The 23068-nt window shown below is 39.8% G+C and overlaps 1 protein-coding gene across 3 annotated transcripts; it reads right to left on the bottom strand.

Moving 5' to 3' along the window:
- Positions 1 to 8213: 8213 nt before the first annotated feature.
- On the bottom strand, positions 8214 to 13786 carry IAPP (islet amyloid polypeptide). Of its 3 annotated transcripts, none has more exons than XM_050916042.1 (4): positions 13501 to 13786; positions 13009 to 13105; positions 12736 to 12870; positions 8214 to 10069 (listed from the first exon to the last, which is right to left on the bottom strand). In XM_050916042.1, the coding sequence occupies exons 2-4, from the start codon at positions 13086 to 13088 to the stop codon at positions 9880 to 9882; spliced, it is 405 nt and encodes a 134-aa protein (XP_050771999.1). In that variant the 5' UTR covers positions 13089 to 13105; positions 13501 to 13786; the 3' UTR covers positions 8214 to 9879. The 3 variants fall into 3 exon arrangements, with proteins under 3 accessions (XP_050771999.1, XP_050772010.1, XP_050772005.1); XM_050916053.1 differs by having other exon boundaries at positions 12736 to 12825; XM_050916048.1 differs by having other exon boundaries at positions 13009 to 13097.
- Positions 13787 to 23068: the final 9282 nt, after the last annotated feature.

Genomic DNA, 23068 nt, shown 5'->3' with positions numbered 1-23068 from the left:
TAACAAAATCATCCAAAGCCCAAGATTTGGTGGTGATGGGGGACTTCAACTATCCAGATATATGTTGGGAAAATAACACCGCGGGGCACAGACTATCCAATAAGTTCCTGGACTGCATTGCAGACAACTTTTTATTTCAGAAAGTTGAAAAAGCTACTAGGGGGGAAGCTGTTCTAGACTTGATTTTAACAAATAGGGAGGAACTCGTTGAGAATTTGAAAGTAGAAGGAAGCTTGGGTGAAAGTGATCATGAAATCATAGAGTTTGCAATTCTAAGGAAGTGTGGAAGGGAGTACAGCAGCATAGAGACAATGGATTTCAGGAAGGCGGATTTTGGTAAACTAAGAGAGCTGATAGGTAAGGTCCCATGGGAATCAAGACTGAGGGGAAAAACAACTGAGGAGAGTTGGCAGTTTTTCAAAGGGACGCTATTAAGGGCCCAAAAGCAAGCTATTCCGATGGTTAGGAAAGATAGAAAATGTGGCAAAAGACCACCTTTACAAAGGAGATCTGTATCATTCTCATGCTTAATTTAAACACATACTTAAGCCTCATGCTTAAACATGTCCTTAAATTCCATTGAAGTCAGTGATATTTAAGGGTGTTTGAGCATGTGCATATGTGTGAATTTTTTAAATAAAAACAGTATTAAGTATGTGCTGAAGTACTTTCCGCAGTTGAGGCCTAATTTATTTATTTTGCATAGGACAGTTTGCTTCTTAAAAAACAAGATAAGAGAGAAACCAAATTTATCATTATTCTACATGGACTAACTTTTAATACACAGAAAACTGAACTTTAACTTTTAATCCCCCCACCTTTTTCTGGCCATGAATCAGCAAAGCACTTAAGTTGGGGCAGGCAACCTATGGCACACCAAAGGCAGCACACATTTTCAGTGGCACTCACACTGCCCAGGTCCTGATGATGAGCTGGTCCTGATGATGAGGTCCATATTGATAATGATTGTATACCAGAAGGAAAAGCACATCTAGACTCTGCATTTTAATTTAATTTTAAATGAAGCTTCTTAAACATTTAAAAAACCTTATTTACTTTACATACAACAACAGTTTAGTTATATATTATAGACATAGAAAGAGACCTTCAAAAAACGTTAAAATGTATGACTGGCACACGAAACCCTAAATTAGAGTGAATAAATGAAGACTCGGCACACCACTTCTGAAAGGTTGCCAACCCCTGACTTAAGTACATGCTGAACTTTAACTTCATTGGGATTTAAACCTATGCTTAATGTTCAGCTTCCCCTCCCAGCCCTCAACCTGGGACCCTAAAGTGCAATTCTGCTCCGAAAAGTGACTCTGGACAAATGGCATAATGGAGTTCCGTGTTTAGTGGCTCTCAAAGACTTAACACTCTATTTACAAAGTTAGGGATTTTTCTCCTTCAGCCTGCCAGCATTACAAACGTCCCTTGGGAATTGAAAAGTCAGACTGTTCTTTGTGGAGCTCACATCCTTGTCAGTAACCCTGACCAAGTGAGGTGTCTTATTTTTTTCCAGTGTAACTTCTGTCTATAATAAAAAGTAATGCTTTTTTCAAGCTTTACCAACAATCTGAGCTTCTTCTGTTTGTGACACCAAATTACAGATTGTGCAGATCGTAATATGATTTTTCCTTGTTCTTGTATGCTTCTATAAGCAGTGAAATAGTTAACAATGTTCACATTTGAGCTGCAATTATTAGGGGGTCAGGGTTAACAGCCTTAGTGATAAATGACGGCACTTCACACTTCTGTCAGGACTGTGGTTTCAGTCTATTTCCAGACTCAGGCAGATCTTACTTCTTCAGTGAGGTCTTTTCACAATCATGCATTAGATTAGAGATTTACTATTATAGTTATAAAATGAAAGCTGCGATTCAGGAGCTCAAGCTGGCACTAAGCATACAAAAGTAACAGGACAAAAGCCGATGCAGCTCACCTGTGCAACTTTTGATTTCAAGTGTAGACAAGATGCAATTGTGGAAACCTCATGGGTTATTTGTTTATATATTTGTATGATGAATGAGCCAAAAGGGAGTCCACTCTTGCTCACTCTGATCTGTGTTGGCTCTGCAGAGCTAAGAGAGAGAGAGTGTGTGTGTGTTTGTGTGTGTGTGTTTAAAAATACTACAAGGTTATTCTTATCAATAAATAGATACAGGGAGCAGAAATGTGGACTGAGAAGGGTGTAGGTTTTTGATTAGAACTGCACTTGAAATTATTAGAAAGTGATGGATGCATTTGGATTAGGAGGGGGAGGTTCACAGTTAGTTTTTGATTTCTTCTCTGTGAAGTTTACAACCTTAGCATTAGTCAGATGTATCCAATCTTCCTGTTCCTTTGATGCCATACAAATAACTGTAAAGAAGGTGCTATCTATCTATCTATCTATCTATGAATGTAATGTAGTATGCAAGCATCAAAACTCATGGGCATTGTTTGACCTAGCTGGAGTCTCTTGCTTATGTTTATGAATATGTTACAAAAAATGATTCCATCCAAAATATAAAATTCTCATTCTTCCCTATGAATATGAAGTATAGTATCAGTGGGCCAAATCCTGCACTCCTTACTCAGCCAAAATTCCCACTGGGAGTAAGGATTCAGTAAAGACTGCAAGATTTGGTTCTGAAGGATGTAATACACCCTTGTGCAGAGGACCCATGAAAGGCTTTTATATTCAATTTAAACCCTATGTTGAAGACTTAAGTGGTAAATAGGTCTTGTGCTGGGGTGAGTTCGGAGGGATGAATTTCACCCTTAGTCAATGTAAAAAGATGCAAATATCTCTGTTACTGATCCTACTCTCAATACCCTTTCTGTTTTTCTTCTACTCATGCCTTCCTCCGTGCTGTCCTTAAATGTGGAAAACCATGTCTGTCCCATCATACCATACTCTTTCTCATTTAAATCCCTTCCATTTTACCCAGAAGGCTAACAAACAGATGTACACCTCTACCTTGATATAACACTGTCTTTGAGAGCCAAAAAATCTTACAGCATTATATTGAACTTGATTTTATCCACCAGAGCGTCCAAACCCTCCCCCGCCCCCCGGAGTGCTGCTTTACCGCATTGTATCTGAATTTGTGTTATATCGGGTGGCATTATATCGAGGTAGAGGTGGTGTAGTAATTTCATTAGTATTATTTATTAACTCCTTCCTCTTAGGCTACATCTACACTGCCCTGCAGTTCAGACTATGGGATGGAGGGTGAAAAGCAGTGCACACCAAAATTCTGCACTGTAAATTCCCTGTATGGAAGCTGTGGGGATTGTAAGGTAAGTCTGTTTGAAGAAGATTGCATTGCAGAACCAATATGCTACTGCTACTATTACTAATAATAAATAATACACAATGAATGGATTAATCCATTGACATGAAATGGAATCCTGGAAACTTAAAGCAAAACATAAAGGGTACTAATCCACATCACTCAATACTATTAACCAATGCTGCTGAATTTTTCCCAGAAATTATTCAGCCCACAAGATTCACTTCTGATTTGCGTCAGATTTTGCATGAAGATTCAGGTCTGGCCCTAAGAGAGAGGTACCTGATCCAAACACCATTTAAACGTTGTGGAAGTTCAAAAGTTGAGTCTAAACTTTTTGATTTAGATTAATCTCTAGTTCTTATTCTAGCCAATTTTTTTTCACCCAAAGTTACAGGAACTCTCACCTGAGTGATTATTGATCTGAAAAGAAAATTCTCACCAGAAGTGAGCTATGTGCCCTTAGGTATGTAACTATACAACAGAAATAATGAACACTGGACAAAGAGCAGTTTACAAACAACCCATAGTCTGAAAATTATTTAGCCCAACTGATCAGGGCCAGATTTGTGATCCCCCTCATTGAAATACTCTAAACACTGGGTGCCTCTGATATTCTTGCCCATGCTGAGCAGCACCTAGGGTTGCCAACTCTGACTGAAGCTATTTGGGAGATTTTTTTTCCCCAACATGACATACTGTCATTTTCTTAAATTATCCTATTAAAATCTCCTGGATTGCTTTCAATAGTCACCAAGAGATCAATGTCAATTCCAGGAGACTCCCGGCTAATCCTCGGGGGTTGGCAAGCCTAGTAGCACCTTATTCTACAAGAAGTCTCAGTGACTTCAATACACTCATGCAGTAAGGTACTATTCTATGTGAGTAAGGGCATGACACTCTGCCCCCCAATGAAATCATTTGGAAACAAAACAAACAATAACCAGGAATGATTCACTAAGCAAAATATGGGGCTAAAGTCATATGCCCAAATTCTGATACCTTTACTTTTGCAGATTAGTACTTTGCAATAAATTCATTGAAGATAATGGGATTACTTGCACAGTGAGATACTAATTATTTTATCTTAGGTTCTGAACTATACATAAGAAATAGTTCTGGCACTGAACCTAAAAAAGTCTCATTAACACAGAAGCAAAAATATTACCAGAATATAGAAGAATGATCTCTAATTTGAATAATTAAACAATCTGGACTTGTATGGCATTCTCTGAAGAAATAAGTAGTGACTTCATGGCAAAATCGTTACATAAATCAGTCTCATTGTTAGGATCAAAATACATTTACATATATTCTTTTTGTTAGGAATTTTTAGTATTAAGAAGAATAACTTGTAGAATGGATAGAATTTAAACTATTGTCTTAGTGTTACCATTGTCTCAGCCTTCATTGGTTTTTCAGGCTAACATCATGTGATAACTATCAGAAGATCACTAATTTCTGGTTTGCTCTCATGTTAAATATAATGTGAATTTCCAGGTTTATCAGAATAGAATTATCATTCTGGTAAGGAAATAGATTGCATTTAAAGAAACATCACCTTCTTAGAGGAATATAATTCAGGATATATTTTTTTCTTCATGGCAGTTCTGAAACAGGTGACCAGTCTTCTTAGGATTTTCAGAATAGTTTTACAGAGTCATAATGTTCAGAAAATTATCCGAACTTTAGGGTGCTTATAGAAACTGCCCTGATTCTCTAAGGTAGTGGCTGACCTTCATTTTCCTGAACGTATGGTTTCAGCTCTGGGTTTTGAGTCTGGGTATTGAGCTATATCCTGCTCTACAAATATAGTTTATCTATGTTTTAACTTTTCAGTATACTTACCTGGATTTTTTTTAAGTGTGTGTGTGTGGGCAGGGGGAATTAAGAACTATTAATAAGATGACTGAAGCAGAAATTGTCTTTCAGTTAGAAAGATTCTATTTTATGGTACTTCAAACATTTTTTTTAGCTTCTATACGCAGCAATGAGATGTCATTCTAATCAGAGCATTTTGCTAGTGGCGTACAACAGAAGCAATGCAAAACAGTCTCTTTCTGACATGATAACTAAGTTAGACAACAAAATTTCTTAACTGTGTTCTGTCAACAGAAGCAATATACCATAAATGTCAAGCTATATTCATGTATGAATAGACTCAAACAGCACACTTTCAAAAAGGGAAGACTGCAGATACCCAAGTCATGAACTAAAGCGTTTCTGGAAACTGATTTTATTTATAGGATCACTTGCAAATGATTTTAGAAAACCACTCAACAAAATCCAAACTTGTTGCTAAAAATTGTTTCCTAAACGTCAATGGGAGCATGGCCAGCCTTAGCTGGGCGCTAATTCAGAATCTTTCTGGGCGGCAGAAATATTTGTATTTCTTTCAGGGAAAATGAAAACATTCATTCAAAATATTTTTTAGTAAAATTTATTAATGTCATATGAATACTATGCTTGCTTTTCAAAATTTTAGACCAAGCCCTTTAAAATGAAACCAATTTCTTAGCTAAGCCATATTCATCCACGAAGATGCAAATTCTACCTTTTATGAAAATATCGTAGTCCCTGGGAAACATTGGGCCTTACTGCCTGCTATTGTTTTAATGCATTCTTCTTTAGTCTTCTCCATATTTTCTCCCTTTATTATGTGACTTAATGTCAGTTAATAAAAAAATGCAGAGCTTTCGTATCTGTATATTGTTTATTGCATTTTTATATCCTTGTTTTTTCTGTTCCCTCTCTTTTTTTTCCCTCTTAATTTTTTCCCTTGATTCCCATTGCTGCAAGCTGCTAAGCACCACTTCATAGGTACACAGCATCTTTAACTCCAGTTGAACCCAAAGGGCATTGAGGGTCCTGATTTTTGAAGGTATTTTATGGGCCTAAAAGTGCAAATAGGCACCTAGTGGGAGTTTCAAAAGCACCTAAGCAAGTTCGATGCCAAATGCTCACTGATTTCAATGGCACTTCACAAGATGATGCCCCTATTCTGCAATGTTTAATATTATGCCATTTGTGGGTTTTGAAGAACCAATCCTTTACTGTTTTCTATTTTTATTTAAAAAATAGAGACTACTGTCATATGATCCTGCCTTCCCTATCTAAGGGCCATACTAAAAATAAGTAGTACCTAACTCTGCAAGTAGCCTCAATACGATCAACAGGACTACTTCTGGTCTACACTGGGGGTGGGGGGGGAGGAAAATCGATCTAAGATACGGAACTTCAGCTACGAGAATAGCGTAGCTGAAGTCGACATATCTTAGATCAACTTAGAATTACTTACTTCGCGTCCTCGTGGCATGGGATCAACGGCCGCAGCTCCCCCATCGACTTTGCTTCCACCTCTCACCGAGCTGGAGTTCAGCAGTCAATGGGAGAGCAATCAGGAATTGATTTATCATGTCTACACTACACACGATAAATCGATCCCGGATAGATCGATTGCTACCCTCTGATCCGGCAGGTAGTGTAGATGTACCCTAAACGAGTAAGGGTATCAGAACTGGGCCACAAATAGTGAATTCAAAGGAACAACTCTTACTTTAGGCCATTTCTCAAGACAAAGACACTTGAGCTGACAGCTTTATTCATTTATCTTTTTTGCCCTCCAGGCACCTAATTCTTCATGGCTTTTTTGCATGTTTCCAGCAATGTGGACCAATCATTCTGATGGTTTAATAGCCTGGCTTGTTTTTTGTGGCACCAAATGAACTGGTGACATGCTGAGCAAATCACACCAGTAACTGAGTCCAGATAGAACCAGAACCACAGCTCCAGAAGCTATAAGTGGAGGAGTTTTAGGGGAGAGGGCTAGCTCAGTGGTTTGAGCATTGGCCTGCTAAACCCAGGGTTGTGAGTTCAATCCTTGAGGGGGCCATTTGGGGGAACTGGGCCAAAAAAATTGTCTGAGGATTGGTCCTGCTTTGAGCAGCAGGTTGGCTTAGATGACCTCCTGCGGTCCCTTCCAACCCTAACATTCTATGGTTGTCCAGCTTCATTTTAGATGTCTCATGTGATTAGGCTTGAGAGAGACTGTTCCACACTGTGATAGATCTCCATGGTAGAAAGGGAGCTGGTGAAGGGGGCATGCAACAATTTGCCAAGAATAAATTATATCCAAATTGGATCAATGGTTCTATTTCAAATTCTTTATTCAGGCAAAACTCCTATTGACCAAGTGATCAAAGGAGAACTGTCTAGGGCCACTAGAAATGTCCAATTTTGGGTTATAGTATTCTATATATGTTATGGCAGGCTCCAATCTTGTGAAGGATTGGCTATCTCCAGGCAGTTGAAGTTAATGGGAATGGGGGTATTTGCACCTTGCAAGACTGAGTCTAAAGTGACATAGCTTTGGTGGGTGGCATCAAGGCCCTGATTTAACAAAGCATATGCTTATGTCCCATTGAATTCAGAGAGACTTAAGCACATGCTTAAGTATTTTTGCTGAGTTGGGTCCTAAGTATATTAAGGTGTGACCCGCTATTAGTTGATCTGTTGACTTTGAGGAAAAGTCCCCTTTCTGGGTATCCTCCCAATCAAAGAAATGGTACTATTGATACCATCATAATCACTGGAAGGGTGCATTGGACAGTACAGAAAAAAATGTACTTGGTACCACTGAAACTGAGGACGTGTTGCCAGTCTGTGCAGAGTTTTAGTGTGATCAGTTTTATCGGTGTGGTAGGGTCATCAAATGACAATCTAGAGACTGCTGATGCATTGATAGTTAATATGGATAAAGCTTTTAATTCTGAGATTACCAACATTCTTTGTAAACATAGTACGATAAACCTTGAAGCAACCACCTGCAAGATGCTATGCAATTACTGTAATGCACCATTACATCCTATCTGTGACAGCTCACCACAACTCTAAGAATATCTGGTTGTTTGCTTTCTGGAGAGTGATTGTTATACTTGAATTGAAAAAAAAATCAAACTAAGCTGGATACATAAAGAAGCTGTAGAACTTGAGTAAGAATGAAGTGAAAGTACATCTGTTTTTAAGCTGCCAGAAGTATTAAGCAAGTGGAATACCATTTGGACAACTTTTTCAAAGACTTTATGAATAACTCTCCTTTGCAATATCATTAAGGTTAACCTTTTATGAACAAACAATTATAATAGCAATAGCTTGCACATTACTTTAGTTTTTATTTCATTGTACTTCAGATTAGTTCATAAAACGAAGGCAAAACATAAATTAAAATAAAGTTTAAACTTAGAGTTTGTAATCTAAGGCACACTTTATAAAGAAAACACAACAAAGTGAATCAACCCATGCAGAGGATTCAGGTTTAATTTACTTTTCCACTAACGGTGCTTTTCAATGAGAAGGCATGTGTAGCCTACAGAACTTCTACTAAAAGGTTTTCATAATTTGACACACTTAAGAAGCCACTATCCAGTATGTGGTTTCCTGATATCATTATACTTTTAATTGAGAATATGATGAAGAGAAACAAAAATTCCTATTGTAATATACTGGATGAGGCAGTTTTTCTGAAAGCCCACAACACAGATTAAAATGACATGTTCGTTTCATAAACGTACACTGAAGTTGTGCAGGAATAAGACCAAGAAAAAGCTTATGGTGTCAAACTGCTCTGAGATATTAATGAATTGCTTAGTACTAGTAAATACTAACTGGAAAAAATCTTTGTCATGAGCAGATTTTTTTTAAAATAAAGCTATCATAGAGAGCTTAATGCTTTTGCTTGCTTTCTTTTTAATCAGTTGATTAGTTTAGTTCAGAGAAGGGAGCATACAAAGAAAGATGCCATTTCTTTTGTAGGACATGCTTTTAAGAAGAATACAAAGTTCTTGTCATCCTATTAGCCTGTGCTCTGCTTTATAATTTACTGTTTCTCATCGTGGTTAGAGTTAAATGAGCTAAAATTTAGACATAAGAATTTTAAACCCTTAAAATACCGTATTGCAATATGCAACGAAACCTGTACACAAGATCACCCTTATTAGACTAAAAGATTTTTCAGTGAGAAGGGAGCATTATAATCATACAATCTGAGTTGCATAACATAGGCCATAGAATTTCACCCAATAATTCTTGCTTAACGTGCAGTAAGGGACTATAACCCCTCTAAAGTATCTCCAAAAGTACTAAGTACAATTCTGCTTCACTTACATTAGGACACAACCTCCATTAACTGACTGATTTTTGTTAGCTCCCTTACTGGTTGTTTAGATCAGGTGTCATTTTTTTCCCCTCACCCAGCTGGGACTATAAAGACATACACATCATGGTTGTCTTTTTAATCTTTTTAATTAAAAAAACCCTATAGCAATTACATTTCAGTTTATTTCTGTGATTTTTTTTTTCACAAAGGAATGTAATGAGCAGATTTCTGAAGCTTTTAGTGAATTCAAAACCATACCCTATGCATGTCATCATACATGCATAGTGAAATGTGAACCATGAAAGTCACATACACAGACACACACACAAAGAAAACAAGGCACTGTTAAGAATGTATAGGTAGTAAATGACTAAAAGATTATTTATACATAAAAACTGGGGAGAAACCCCTAATGAGGAGTGCAGCAGTAATCATTTCAACACACTAAAGTTGTAGATAATTTAGGGGTTCTCTGTTTAGAAGCCCAACTCGGTCCCTCTTGCCATATGTATTGGATCCCACATCGGTAGGTGAATAAATTGCTCCGATGTTGTTGCTGGATCGAACTAAATAGTCAGCCAAACGTTGCGTCACGCATGTAGCAGTGTTGCATTTCCGTTTCTCCAAGCGGTGACTGGTAACATAAAACAAACGGAACCACGGTGAAGTCCAATGATGAGCAATCAAATATGCCACCTCTAAAAGGCATTTTAACTGATAATGTAGGAGTTCTTTTAATGTGAGCACAAATATGTGAACAGTACAATATTCCTGCCTCCTACTTTGTGCCTGAAAAAAATCACATTGTATGCTATTAGCTATTTTAATGATAGGTGTAGGTTAAATTAAAAAACCTCAAGATTCATATGTCATTTTTATTGATATTCAGCACAGTAGCTTCTGGCACCTAGAATAACTGTAATAATAGTATAGTTAAGTCAGTAAGTGACAACAATGATTTAGCTCCAAGATTAACTTTTATGACTGTTTAGAGAACTTGCTGATATCATGAGAATGATTAGCATTATAATACTCACTCACATTTATTCAGCTCCCTTAATCTCAGAGGGTCCCATACTGGTCCCATTAAAGTCAATGGCAAATCTTCAATTAATTTAAAAGGCAGCAAGATTGAGACTAGGGCTGTGGGTCAGATCCTGAGAGGTGCTCAGCATCTGAATCTTCCATTGGCTTCTGTACCACTCAAGCTTTGGCTCTGTACAAACAGTAATTCTTCACTACTGAAAATCAGCCACTTCTGTGGAAGCATAGCAGCATGGCAATACTGCTGTGGTGGGGGAGAGCCACTTTTGGACAGGGCCCTACCTTTCTTACAAAATGTGTCATTGAAACATCCGTGTGCAAAGAAAACCTCAGTTTTAAGGTCTTATCCAACTGACCCACACATAGTAAGCTGCAGGGGCCTCACTTCACAAAGAAGAAGAGTTGAGTTCGAATCTTTTGATTCTGGGGAGCTCAGGGATTTCAAACTTCCTTCTTAGACCATTAAGCCATGCCCTTAAACAGACACTCTCTGCTGTTGACAGTAGTTCTTGAAATAAGGACCATCTGTTCCAAAGGATTTCCTTTTACTTCTTCAAAGTAATCTATATGCTGATGTGACATGAAGTACATTACATTTTGTTGATGAATAGGTCAAATAATTTAGTGCAAATAATATGAATTTTGGCAATGTTACTCTGACTAATCCTGATTAATAATTTTCCCATTAATTGACTGGGTCTGTCACATTATGTTTCAGCAGTGTGATTTTGAATCTCAGAGCCCTAGTGAAATAGAAACTGTGTGCTAAATGTCTGAGCTATAACAGCTACTGGCTAGCAAATGGGTAATAGTTCATAAGTGATTCATATTTTAAACGTTTCATACTTCAGTTAAATGGTGATTTAGGGTCTGATCCAACTTCCTTTGAAGTCAGTGGGAGTCTTTCTATTGACTCCAAGGGGAGCTTGATCAGGCTCTTAAAGCCTAGTAGAAAAGACATAAAATACTATCACACAGCCAGCAAACAATATATCATGGATGGGAAATTTGCTAAGTACTTTCACCTTGAAGGACAAATTAATCATTTAGTCTCATGAAATTGCTAATCTGTTCATGAAGACAAAGCACCCATTCTGTTAAATGGTGTAGGCCCAGACCCTAAAACTCTGGACCTTTGCTTTTACAATAGTTAACATTATGAAACTGATGCAGCAAGTTATATATATTTTATCAATACCTAACAGTAGAACAAAATGACACAAAAACTCATCATGGCTGTGAATGGGGAATACCATTGGTTTCAATAGGGGCTGCTCACTTTGAAGAGGGCTGTTGGACGAGGACATTGATGAGCAGGGTATCAGATCCCACACTTGAAGAAAATATCTGGTAGAGAAATGTTTGATTGTAACTGTTTAAAATAAAGAGGACTAGCTATAAGAATTCTGGTATTGTGTGTTCACTATCCATATTGTATTGGAGGATAATCATTTTGGTTTGTAATAATTAGTCTTTAGGTTGAAAGAGATACTGTGATCAGAGGTAACTATAAAAAGAGATTTATTTAATGTCTGGTGAAGGAAAATCACGTAAAGATGCAGTAAGCAGACAGACCAGATAATATAGCTAATTTTCCTAGTGTTATTCAATCCTGTTTATCACTTAGGATAAACTCAAAATTCTTTTAAAATTGCTATATGTATACATCAAGAGTCTACTAAAAATTACATTTATGCATTTGTAAAATGTACTGCAAACTAGTGAAACTCTAGCGTGACAAACTGTTTCTGTTGATTCTTGCTATGCTGAAATTGCTGTTTATCTCAAAAATGAGCAATTATTCACCTGCTGAAGAAAGTAATATTTTAAAATAATTAAATTCACTCCAAAAGGAATTCCTTTTGACATGGAAAGAAATGTCATATGTCCCCCATCACTGAGGCATGAAAAATTAACATTTAAATATCAGATCCCTTTGAGAATAAATCTCCTTTCACAACATAACCTAAAAATTGTGTGCTGAAAATTCAGAGAACACATTTTGAAAGCTTTTCAGATTTCCATAACAGATCTGGTAAAACTGATTGTCTTTCCAATTATATTTCACTTTTTAACTTGAAATACTTTGCTTTACAGAATGGCTACGTTTCTACCAAAAAGAAAATTTAAACGCTCTTTGAGAGAATTTGAATAGAATTGAAGGGATCTAACAGAAAAAAAAATGCTGGCACAAATTATGCTTCGTAATTTAATTCTATCTGGTTTGAATAGAAGAATGCAGAAGACAATTGATACCTTTTTGGCTTTGCTGCAGCCGGTTGTGGCAATGCCCCATTAAGTCCCCAGGGTGTATTCCTTGACAGGACTGGTAATAGCCATCCTTGTCTGTTGGAAATCCCATCAGATAGATCATCAGCCACAGAGAATAGTCTTTAAACAATAACAAAATACACAGTGAAATTGAATAGCCCTATTTCGCTCATATTGTTTGATGGCCAAAGTGAATAATGCAACAGTCTGAAACATCTGATTTCTCATTAAAAATAAATAATATTTTTCATTACTTACCTTTCCATGGGTGTAGCCTCCAAGTAGCTTAAAGCAACAGAGAGCACAATGAAGACAACTGGCAGCTTCAGGTTGCACATCTTTCCTTCCTAAGTTTCTGAAAAGAATAATAATTAAAAACTAAAATCCTAAGTACTGTTCAACATACAAGAGATCCCACCTCAGTGCTGTTCTAAACAGGCAATAGTTAATCTCTGCCATTAAATTAGAGCAGCAGCATGATCAAACTTTAGTGACACAACAAAGATAAATTCAGATGGCTCTCTAGTAAATTTTGGCATCTAGTGGATTAAATCCTCTTCCCATCTCCCTTGCTTTCTTTTCCCAACAGTTTCTAAATTTCAGATTGTGGTCTCAGTTACAGATTGTACCGAGATCTTTCTTTAAGCCTTTCTTTGAATAACACTGTTCCTTAGTAATGAGGCAGATTGTGCCCCCTTTAAAGTGTGTGTGGCGTTATATCTGAAATAACAGAAAGGATAAATAATTTACCTTGTAGTGATCAAGGAACTAACTGAAGCAGTTCAACACCAGTCAGTATTAGCAGGAAGGGTACATGCAACAATTCCACACTTGCATCTGACTCTGCAGTATCCCTTTTTTCGTCCCTCCTTGCTGGCAAGTAATAGAGCTCTTATATACCCTTCACACCTTTCTCAGCTCTGACATCAGGCAGCACAGAGAGACTCTGTCATTCATTTCCATCCCTATAGATAGAAAGTGCCCCAGAGATGAGAAGAGGTAGATGGGTCATTATTATATTAACACATCAGTAAACATTAACCTAGCCTATGCAGTATGCCCTCATGAAACTACTGTAATATTATATTGCACACAGAACTAAAGCCACAATTTTACAGTTCTAATAAGATGCTGAGGTCATATTTCCTGGGGGCGTTTTCAAGGGCTAAATAAGGTAAGAAAAAAATTATAAAGGAAGCAAAATGAAACACCAGATCAAAAGTAAATGAGACACAAAATAGACAGAAGTGCTGGAAATCATGGAAAAGAGAAAAAATGGTAGAGATTTGTAATAAATACACAAATATAAAAACCAAAATCAGAGCAAATGACAGGAAAGGATGAGGACTGAGAAGAAAGAGTATGTGATTAAAACTGACCAGTAGGAATAGCTTGAACATCCAGACAATAAGTTGGATAACACTTTCAGTTGAGTGTAAGTTTTCCTGTTGCTAGTACGTTCTCTCTCTAGATATAGAATATTTCATACATGAAAACTAAAATAAATTAATGTTGTTAAGGATGTAAAGTCAGGCATATAAAAGTTAAGAAATTATAGAATAGATGTTGCCCATGCAATCTTCTTTCTGCCTCCTTGTGACTATGCATTATGCTACAGAGTAAAATTTTCAGAAGTACCTAAGTGGGTAGGAGACAAAGTCTTGTTTTCAAAAGTGACAAGCAGCCAGATTTACAAAGGTATTTAGGTGCATAAAAATGCACATAGGCACCTATTGGGATTTTCAAAAGTAGCTAAACACGTAAAGCCCCTAACTCCCATTTAAATCAATGGGTTTTAGTAGCCTAATCTATTTAGGTACTTTAAAAAATCCTTATAAGTGCCTACATGCATCTTTAGGCACTCCCCCCCAAAAAGACACCATAAATCTGAGCCCTTAAGCTTATGAAAGTCTGTTTTGAAAACGGGACTTAGCTCCTAAATCACTGTGGATACATCTACACTGCAATTAAAAACCCACAACTAGCTCATGCTAGCTGACTAGGGCTCGCGGGGTGTGGGCTAGGGCAGTGGTTCTCAAAGCCGGTCCGCTGCTTGTTTAGGGTAAGCACCCTGGTGGGCTGGGCCGCTTTGTTTAACCTGCCACTTCTGCAGGTTCAGCTGATTGCAGTTCCCACTGGCCACAGTTTGCTGCTCCAGGCCAATGGGGGCTGTGGGAAGGGGCGTGGGCTGAGGGATGTGTTGGCAGCCCTTCCCACAGCCAATGGGAGCCGCGATTGGCCAAACATGTGGATGTGGCAGGTAAATAAACCAGCTCGGCCTGCACTTGTTTAGGTGCTTACCCTAAACAAGCGGTGAACCAGCTTTGAGAACAACTGGGCTAGGAGACTGTTTAACTGTGGTGTAGATATTTGGGCTCAGGCTGCAGTCAGGCTCTGGAGGCCTGCAAGGTGGGAGGGTCTCACTGCAGTGTGGACATATCCTTAAACACTTCTGAAAATTTTACCCACAGCCTTTAATCATATTTTTCCTACAGGTTCTCTGTCCATTCAGGGTACTGAGTGGTTCTCAGTGAATGAAGAAACAATTTAATATTTCTTTTTATCCTTATCATTCATTATGCGGCTATGTAATATATGTAGTGCAAGTCTTCCAAACTATTTTATTTCCTCTTGGAATTTTCTATTGTGATCATCACTGCTGCACGTGAATGCCTTACAAATGTTAATGGATTATTAGCCCACTTTTCAGATGGGGAACTGTAGCACAGAGATGTTAAGGCTAAAATTTATGTAAGTGTCCGAACTGAAGTGCCTCAATAATTGGCATCCAACTTGAGATGCTTAGGGGCTGATCCTTCAGAGGTGGCAACTCCCACTGGCATTCAATAGACTTGTGAGTGCTCAGCAGTTGTGAAAAATCAGGCCTGAGGTAGCTCAAGTTTTGCACAAACAAAATGAGAATTACACTGTTACTAGTCATATCTGAAAATTCTGGTTTAACTGTTTTGTCTAATGCAGGAAGTCTGTGGCAGAATGCAAGATATTGCCCATTTCCCCTGTATCCAAGCCCAGTGCCTTACTCAGAAGTCTGTGCTTGCTTGTTGCAGCCCCCTGCTTCATTTATTACACACTTTCCAGTTTCTCTAGTGGATAAGGCACTATAGCTAGAGGCAACAGCAGCATCAGTTATATAAAATTAGCTTATTTGCCATCTATGCTGAGCACTGAGCCATAGATCCTGTGGAAAAAGTAGCATGTGATCATGTAACTGAAGACTATTATAATGCATATCGACATGGGGCAGAGTTAAGGTTACCTGAGAACACACATTTCTAATTGGCAGCCTTTCCTAACTTCTGAGTGCTTGACTTTGCAACTGTAACATTCTTTTAATGTAGTGTTTTGTCTTTGTATAAAATTTACTAAGTTTTTAAAAAAGAAAACTGAAAACCTAGAAATGTATAATCAAAAAACCCTTTCACATCAGTTGTCAGCACAAGTTTGAACTGATACTGTCAGATCTGTAGCACAGACCACCACTACATGAGCTAAAGGAGTAACTATTAGCAGCTGTAGACTGTTATCCTGTATGAAAAATTGTCACTAGAGTGGGACACACACTTTGCCAGTGGGTACACAACTACGTTATTTGTGAGACAGCACTAGAATATTGGGAATTAGTATTCCTGGGTTATATTTCTGGCTTTGGGGCAGGGGGATTGTGGTCTAGTCCTCAGAATGGTCATAACAGGTGGCATAGCCAAGAAGATAGATTTGGCATTCTGAAAAAGCAGCAGTTGAAGTGGGTGCAGATGGGTCTGCCATACTAAAGAACTAGACCAAAATTTCAAAAATGTATGCTTTAAGTTAGGCAACTAAATCCTGAACTAAATGGTAGCTGCTGGGTTCTTAGCACTTTTGAAAAATCAGGACACTTATTTAGGTGCCAAAATGTGGATTTAGCACACTGGTTTTCAAAAATGTTTTCCTATATTCTGTTCCCAGCCCTCTTGGAAGTGACCTTGTGCAATCTCTGTTACCTTCCAGGGAGGGGGGAAAGAATGATACTTGCCTGCCCATAGCACAGGGATATGAAGCTTTGGACAATGTCAAGGATTGTGAAATAAACAAAAATATAAAAACCAGTGAGTGAAAGAGGTGAAACTGGATCTCCTGGTGCCTCAAGCCCAGTGTATATTCTTTTAGGCCAACCAATATTTTGGCATCGCAGGCCAGGGCAGCTCAATAAGATTTACAGTGCATTTGCAGCACAGATGCAATGTTCAGAAAATTAAGGAATGAGTGCTTACAGAAGTTCTTCTGAGCATGTATGTGCCAGTTTTCACATCTTGTAACTTGACCAAACCAAGATAGATTTTCAAAGTGACAGCAAAAGGCACCTCTCTGACTCCAGGGCTATCCTTGAACTAAGTTTCAAGATCCCACCACAAACCAGAGTGGTTCTAGCAAAGAACAGTTGGAATATATAGTTATCATTGACAACACTGCCATTTGCCTCAACTTTGGTCCCAGAAATAATTGCACTATTCATGCTGAAATTCCTTCCTCCCACCAACCCTAAATCAGCATAAAGCAAAGATCAAGCATGGCAAATTTCATACTGAATAGTTAATATTACTAGGGTTCCTGTGAGACCTCTTCCTCTTGGATCCCCAAGAACTCAGTTTGACCTTAGTTTTGTTTCTCGAGTTTCTTTAGTTGGCATACAGCAAACCTAGGCTGAGTTGATTAGACTCAAGTGTAGGGGGAGGGCACAGGGGTGTATCACATGTCCAAAGTTACACAGCAAACCTTTTCCTTTATGTACATTTACACATTACATTGCATTTACTATGCATTGCATTACTTTTTGGGATAGGCTTAGTTACTTTGTAGGAACCAGTCCCTGTTCAGCATGCACTGTCCATGAATGGCCTATTTTTTACCTCATCTTGCTTTCCAGACTTCTGTCCATTGGTATCTTGTCCATTGTTAATGGTTTGCTGGGTGTTCCCCCTTTATCTTAGCTGGTACAGACATTCTGTTTCCAGCCTGCAGTTTCATTTACCTCCCTATCCCTGTCTCCCAAGAAATGAGACCTCACCTATGTCAAATTACTCATGTGAAGCCAGGCGTACAAGTACATGGCAAATTTACAAGCGGCTGAATATATTATAAGAGGAGCTTGTATTAGCACTTAAGCCAGTATTTTCAAAGTTGTGGGCCTATAATTGTGCACATAAATTCAAATCTAGATACCTTGGCTGAGGTTTTCAAAGGATCCTAAAAGTGTTAGGTACCAATCCCAGTGTTAAGTGAGTGCCATGAGTTGCAGAGATGCTGAGCAAGCATCATACCCAAGTTTGGGTTAAACAGGATTCAAGGTGTTCAGTCCTTTCTCAAACATGCTGTTGTCCTTAGGCTATGGCTGGCTCCATCTCTCCATCCCTCTCACCTAGTTCTATAGCCTCAGTTTCTCTCCAGTTTGAGACTGGTTCCCTGCTTTTGTTCAACCAGCGCTTTCCTTATGTCAGTCTCAGCATGTGACTGGTGGTAGTTTCCCACTCCCCTGACTGTATTTTAACAGCTGCTAAGTGACACATTTGCCCAAACAATGCTAACAGCTACCATAGAAGTCTGTGATTCTGATAGATGTCTGTGATTCAGGTACTGCTAGGGTTACCATATTTGAACATTGAAAAAAGAGGACACTTTTCTTCCCTGCCCCCATTCCAAGCCCTTCCCCAAAGTCCCTGCCCCAACTCCACCTCTTTCCCGCCTCCCATTCCAAGCCCTTTCCCAAAGTCCCTGCCCCAACTCTGCCCCCTCCCAGTCCCATTGGATCCCTTCCCCAAATCCCTGCCCGGCCTCGCCTTCTCCCCTGAGTGCGCTGCATTCCCCTTCCTCCACCCTGCCTCCCAGCTGCACAAAACAGCTGTATCGTGGCGCAAGCGCTGGGAGCTAAGGGGAAAAAGTGGGCATTCTCTCGGGTGATCAGCATTCACTCTCTCTTTCTCAAATGATCAACTTGTCTATGGGGAAAAATAATACTGGCAAAATCTCGGACATTTTTAGATATTTAAAAATTCCTCCCGGACAGCGATTTAAGAACCAAAAAGCCGGACACGTCTGGGAAAATATGGATGTATGGTAACAATAGGTACTGCTGTGAAGCATAATCTTGCTCCTTCCAGCAAATTACACTTTTGCTCAGTTACTCTTGGGCCATCATTGCCTTGAGGAAAGTTCCTCTGTGTTCCTAAGACAAACCCTGTATCTGCTGTTGCACTGACTGAGCATTCTGTACTATACACTGATGCTCTCATCTTACATATTTGCTCTATTAAAAGGGCACCAAAATTTGTGCCCCCATTATTTGTGGGGGTGTATGTATGTGTGACTGTATTTTTTTCTGTGCCTCTGTAACACAAACAATGTATGTGCTGGGCCACCTGTTATGTTCTGTTAATAGTAACTGTGGTGGGTTACACAGCTAATGTCAAGTTATAGAGGTGCTAATTTATAAAGGGCACCAACTGTATTTGCATCATAAATGATTTTATGGGTATTGTCTCTCAAACATGCTTTTGCAATCAGAATTTTGGTATGTTGTCCTCACTTAGCATGGATCACTTCAGTGGTGATACACATTCAGCTGTGCCTTCTGACTCCAAACTGAGGCCAAATCAGTTTAATAAGCAGCTGTTGGTAGGATGACCAGATATCCCAATTTTATAGGGACAGTCCCAATTTTGAGGTCTTTTTCTTATAGAGGTTCCTATTACCCCCCACACCATCCCGATTTTTCGCATTTGCTGTCTGGTCACCCTAGCTGTTGGTAATAGTAGCAGCAGGCCTGATAATGGGAGTGGGAGCAAAGACAATAATTTTTCCCCATGAAAAGACCTGTAACTTTTGATTGAAGAGGGGGGAAGGAAAAATCAGGTAGTTTGAATGGTTAGGATAACCTAGGTACAAACTGGTATGACACACTAAGCTTCTTCACTTGTGTTGTAGAAGGAAGAATGGTTGTTGCTGCCACAGAAGGAAATTCTAGAAATAAGAAACATGATAAAGAGGGTGGCTGATGCTGATTATTCTTATGAGGATGAGATCAGCAGCACTGGTGCTGTATGGGTTTCTTAATCTATAAAAGCCCAAACAAGGGAAATAAAACCTGCAGTTGTGCCTGTTAAAGTCAAAATTGACAGTACAATGACTAATGAATTCTAGGTCCGAATGCCACTGCTAACTATAGTTCATAAAACAATGATTCCTTGGCTTATTCTCCAAAAGACTAGCATCCAATGTGGTATTTGGGAATGGCTGCTTATGCTTTTTTTTTGGCTGCTTGGGGCTCCTTTAAGTGGGGCTAGGAGGAGAAAGAGGAGGGGCCTCAGCGGGGGTCAAGAGGAAGAGAAACCTAGAGGGGGTGCCAGTAAGACCCCTGGAATAAAGTTTGTTCTTGTTTGCATTTAAACCTGAGTGGTCTTCAAGTTTATTGGGATACCAAATCCAACACTACTCTGTTTTGGATCTGGATTTTTTTGTAATAGTTAAGTGTAGGAAATGACATAAGTCCTGCCTACATCATTATACTGCCAGTGATACTTGTTACAGCATGTGCCTACTCATGATGAGCAGGGCCGGCTTCAGGCACCAGCTTAGCAAGCAGGTGCTTGGGGCGGCAACTCTGGAGCGGGGCGGCACTTTCAGGTATTTGGCGGCAATTCGTCATGGCTTTTTTTTTTTTTTTTTTGGCTGCTTGGGGCAGCAAAACCCCTGGAGCTGGTCCTGATGATGAGGTCCATATTGATAATGATTGTATACCAGAAGGAAAAGCACATCTAGGCATTGCATTTTCTTGATCAGGAACAGATGACCTTTCCAATCCCTTTTGTAACCAATCTCACAAGAGCATCTTTGTCTAAGATTGTTATGCTTTCAATCACTTAGAAGTGTTCATAACAATAACCTCTGGCAGTGAGAAAAGTTCTAGTGAAGATGCGGACAATAATAGTGACATAAAATAAATCAGCAATACCATGCTAATTACCACCTTTGCTACCACACATTACCATATTGCTTACTACTATGTTTACCAGCTATAGCCAGGGGCAGCTCCAGGCACCAGTGCTCCAAGTGCGTGCCTGGGGCGGCAAGCCACAGAGGGCACTCTGCAGGTCGCCGGTAGGGCTGCAGGCAGGGTGCCTTCGGTGGCTTGCCTGCGGAGGGTCCACTGGACCCGGGGCTTCGGTGGACCTCCCGCAGGCGTGCCTGCGGAGGGTCCACTGGTCCTGGGGCTTCCGTGCTTGGGGCAGCAAAATGTCTAGAGCCGCCCCTGCCTATAGCACTGCGTATAAGAATTCATCTATAACAAGATATTCAGCTTTCAGCCATGTTGCCATAAGTGTCTCTCTGCAAGCAGTTTAAAACTTTGCCAAACATTTGAGAGAATAACACATAGAACTCAGGGACAAAACTATTGCTTTTACTCAAAAAATATCTGATGCAAGTTATAGACTTCAGGTAAAAATTCCAAAAGTGCCTAAATGCTTAGCAACCTATGACCCATTTTCAAAAATGATTTAGGCACTTAGGGCCAGATTGTTAAAGGTATTTAGGTGGCTAAAGATGGAGATAGGCACTAAGTGGAATTTACAAAAGTACCTATACAAATTAAGTGTCTAACCTGCTTGGGCACTTTTGAAAATCCCAACTGAAACCTACTTGCATCTTTCAGCACCTAAATACCTTTGAAAATCTGACCGTTAGTAGCCTAAATCCCATTTTCCTTCAATGAGATTTAAGTTCCTAAGTCACTTTTGAAAACAGGCTCTAAACCACTTAGAAACTTCTCAAAATTTTAGCCCAAACTGTGAGTCTAGCATCCAGCCTGAATAGCTGGTCAGGGACTAGGGCAGATGTGCACGATAGCAGAGAGAAGGCTGTGGAATAGACATCTCTTACCCCAAACTAGATCTTCACTTGCCCACAAGATGCTGGTGTAAGCAGAGTCAGGATGAGCTCTACCCTGACATCTGGTGGTGAATTATGGGGAGTGTGGAAAGAATTTCAGGGAGTGTGGAAAGGAATTTCAGGTATTTGCATTGGCACACCCACCTCACCTAGCATAGCCCATGGCAGCCTGGGATGGTTATTTTGACAGTTCTGGGATCCCCAATTTCTTTGTTATTGGAGCAGGAGGAATAAAGTGTTATCACCCTGATTATGTGAATGCGAAACTATGAGACTGCTTTATGACAGAGATGACTCAACCTCAATTAAGTAGTACTTGCTAGACAAGGGACATGGGTTCCAAAACCCAGTGAATTGAGAGAGGTTGGGGATTGGTGTGTGTACCTGATGGTATGGGGCCCTTTTGAGGGCCTGGAACACCAATTTCACATCCTGCTCTCTCCACTGTGGAAGAGTAGAGCTAATTTTGATTCCATTAGGAGTCCATCTAGAGGCTGCTGAGCTGAATTCACATTGGGCCAATGGTGCACCAGCACTGGGGCTCCCCTACTATGAGCTGAAATCACTAAAAGAGCTGAGCTGAGCTGAGATCACTGAGTGCTGTGTTAACTAGTGGGGGAGCCTGAAGACCTATTGCTAAGTGGCTGGCAGAGCGGAGCAGTTTGCAGCATGTTGGAGCAGACCATGGAATAGTGAGCGGAGTGGAGTGGTTTGCGGGGATGGCTGGTGTGGCTCACGGGTTGGCTGGAGGAGAGGCACAGCTGGTGTAGTGGAGGTGGTCGTGGTGAAGTCTGCAGCAGAACTCCACGGAGAGGTGGAGCAGTTGGCCCTGGCCCACATAAGGTGCCCCTTAACACCCTGTGTGGGCTCCGACCCATTTCCACTCAGGCTGAGGTGATAAAACCCTGCAGATAAACTTTTGAACTCTGCGGTGGCACTGACCAGAGACTTTTGGGTTGTTGGACTTTGGAGTGATTGGATTTAAGACCCTAAGGGGGAAAGGACATTGCCAAATGTACTTGGAGGTGGGTTTTTGCTTATGGTTTGTGTTATAATCCTGTTTGTGATGTTTCTCCGATGTGATGCCGCATTGTTTCCCTCCTTTATTAAAAGCATTTTGCTACACTCAGACTGCGTGCTTGCGAGAGGGGAAGTATTGCCTCCTAGAGGCTCCCAGGGGGGTGGTATGTAAGTGTCCCAGGTCACTGGGTGGGGGCTCGAGCCAGTTTTGCATTGTGTTACTGAAACGGAACCCCTGGATACTGAACCCGGCCCTTGCTGCTGCCAACTCAGAGGGGCAGAAGGGTTACACTGGTATGCAGTGAGCTGCTGTGGGGCTGAGCTCCATGCACAACTGAACTGTTCGGACACATTGTAA

The sequence above is a fragment of the Gopherus flavomarginatus genome, chromosome 1, assembly GCF_025201925.1.
Source record: "Gopherus flavomarginatus isolate rGopFla2 chromosome 1, rGopFla2.mat.asm, whole genome shotgun sequence".
Taxonomy (NCBI): domain Eukaryota; kingdom Metazoa; phylum Chordata; order Testudines; family Testudinidae; genus Gopherus; species Gopherus flavomarginatus.
The sequence above is the reverse complement of the archived record's forward strand: the minus strand, read 5'-3'. Positions and strand labels throughout refer to the sequence as shown.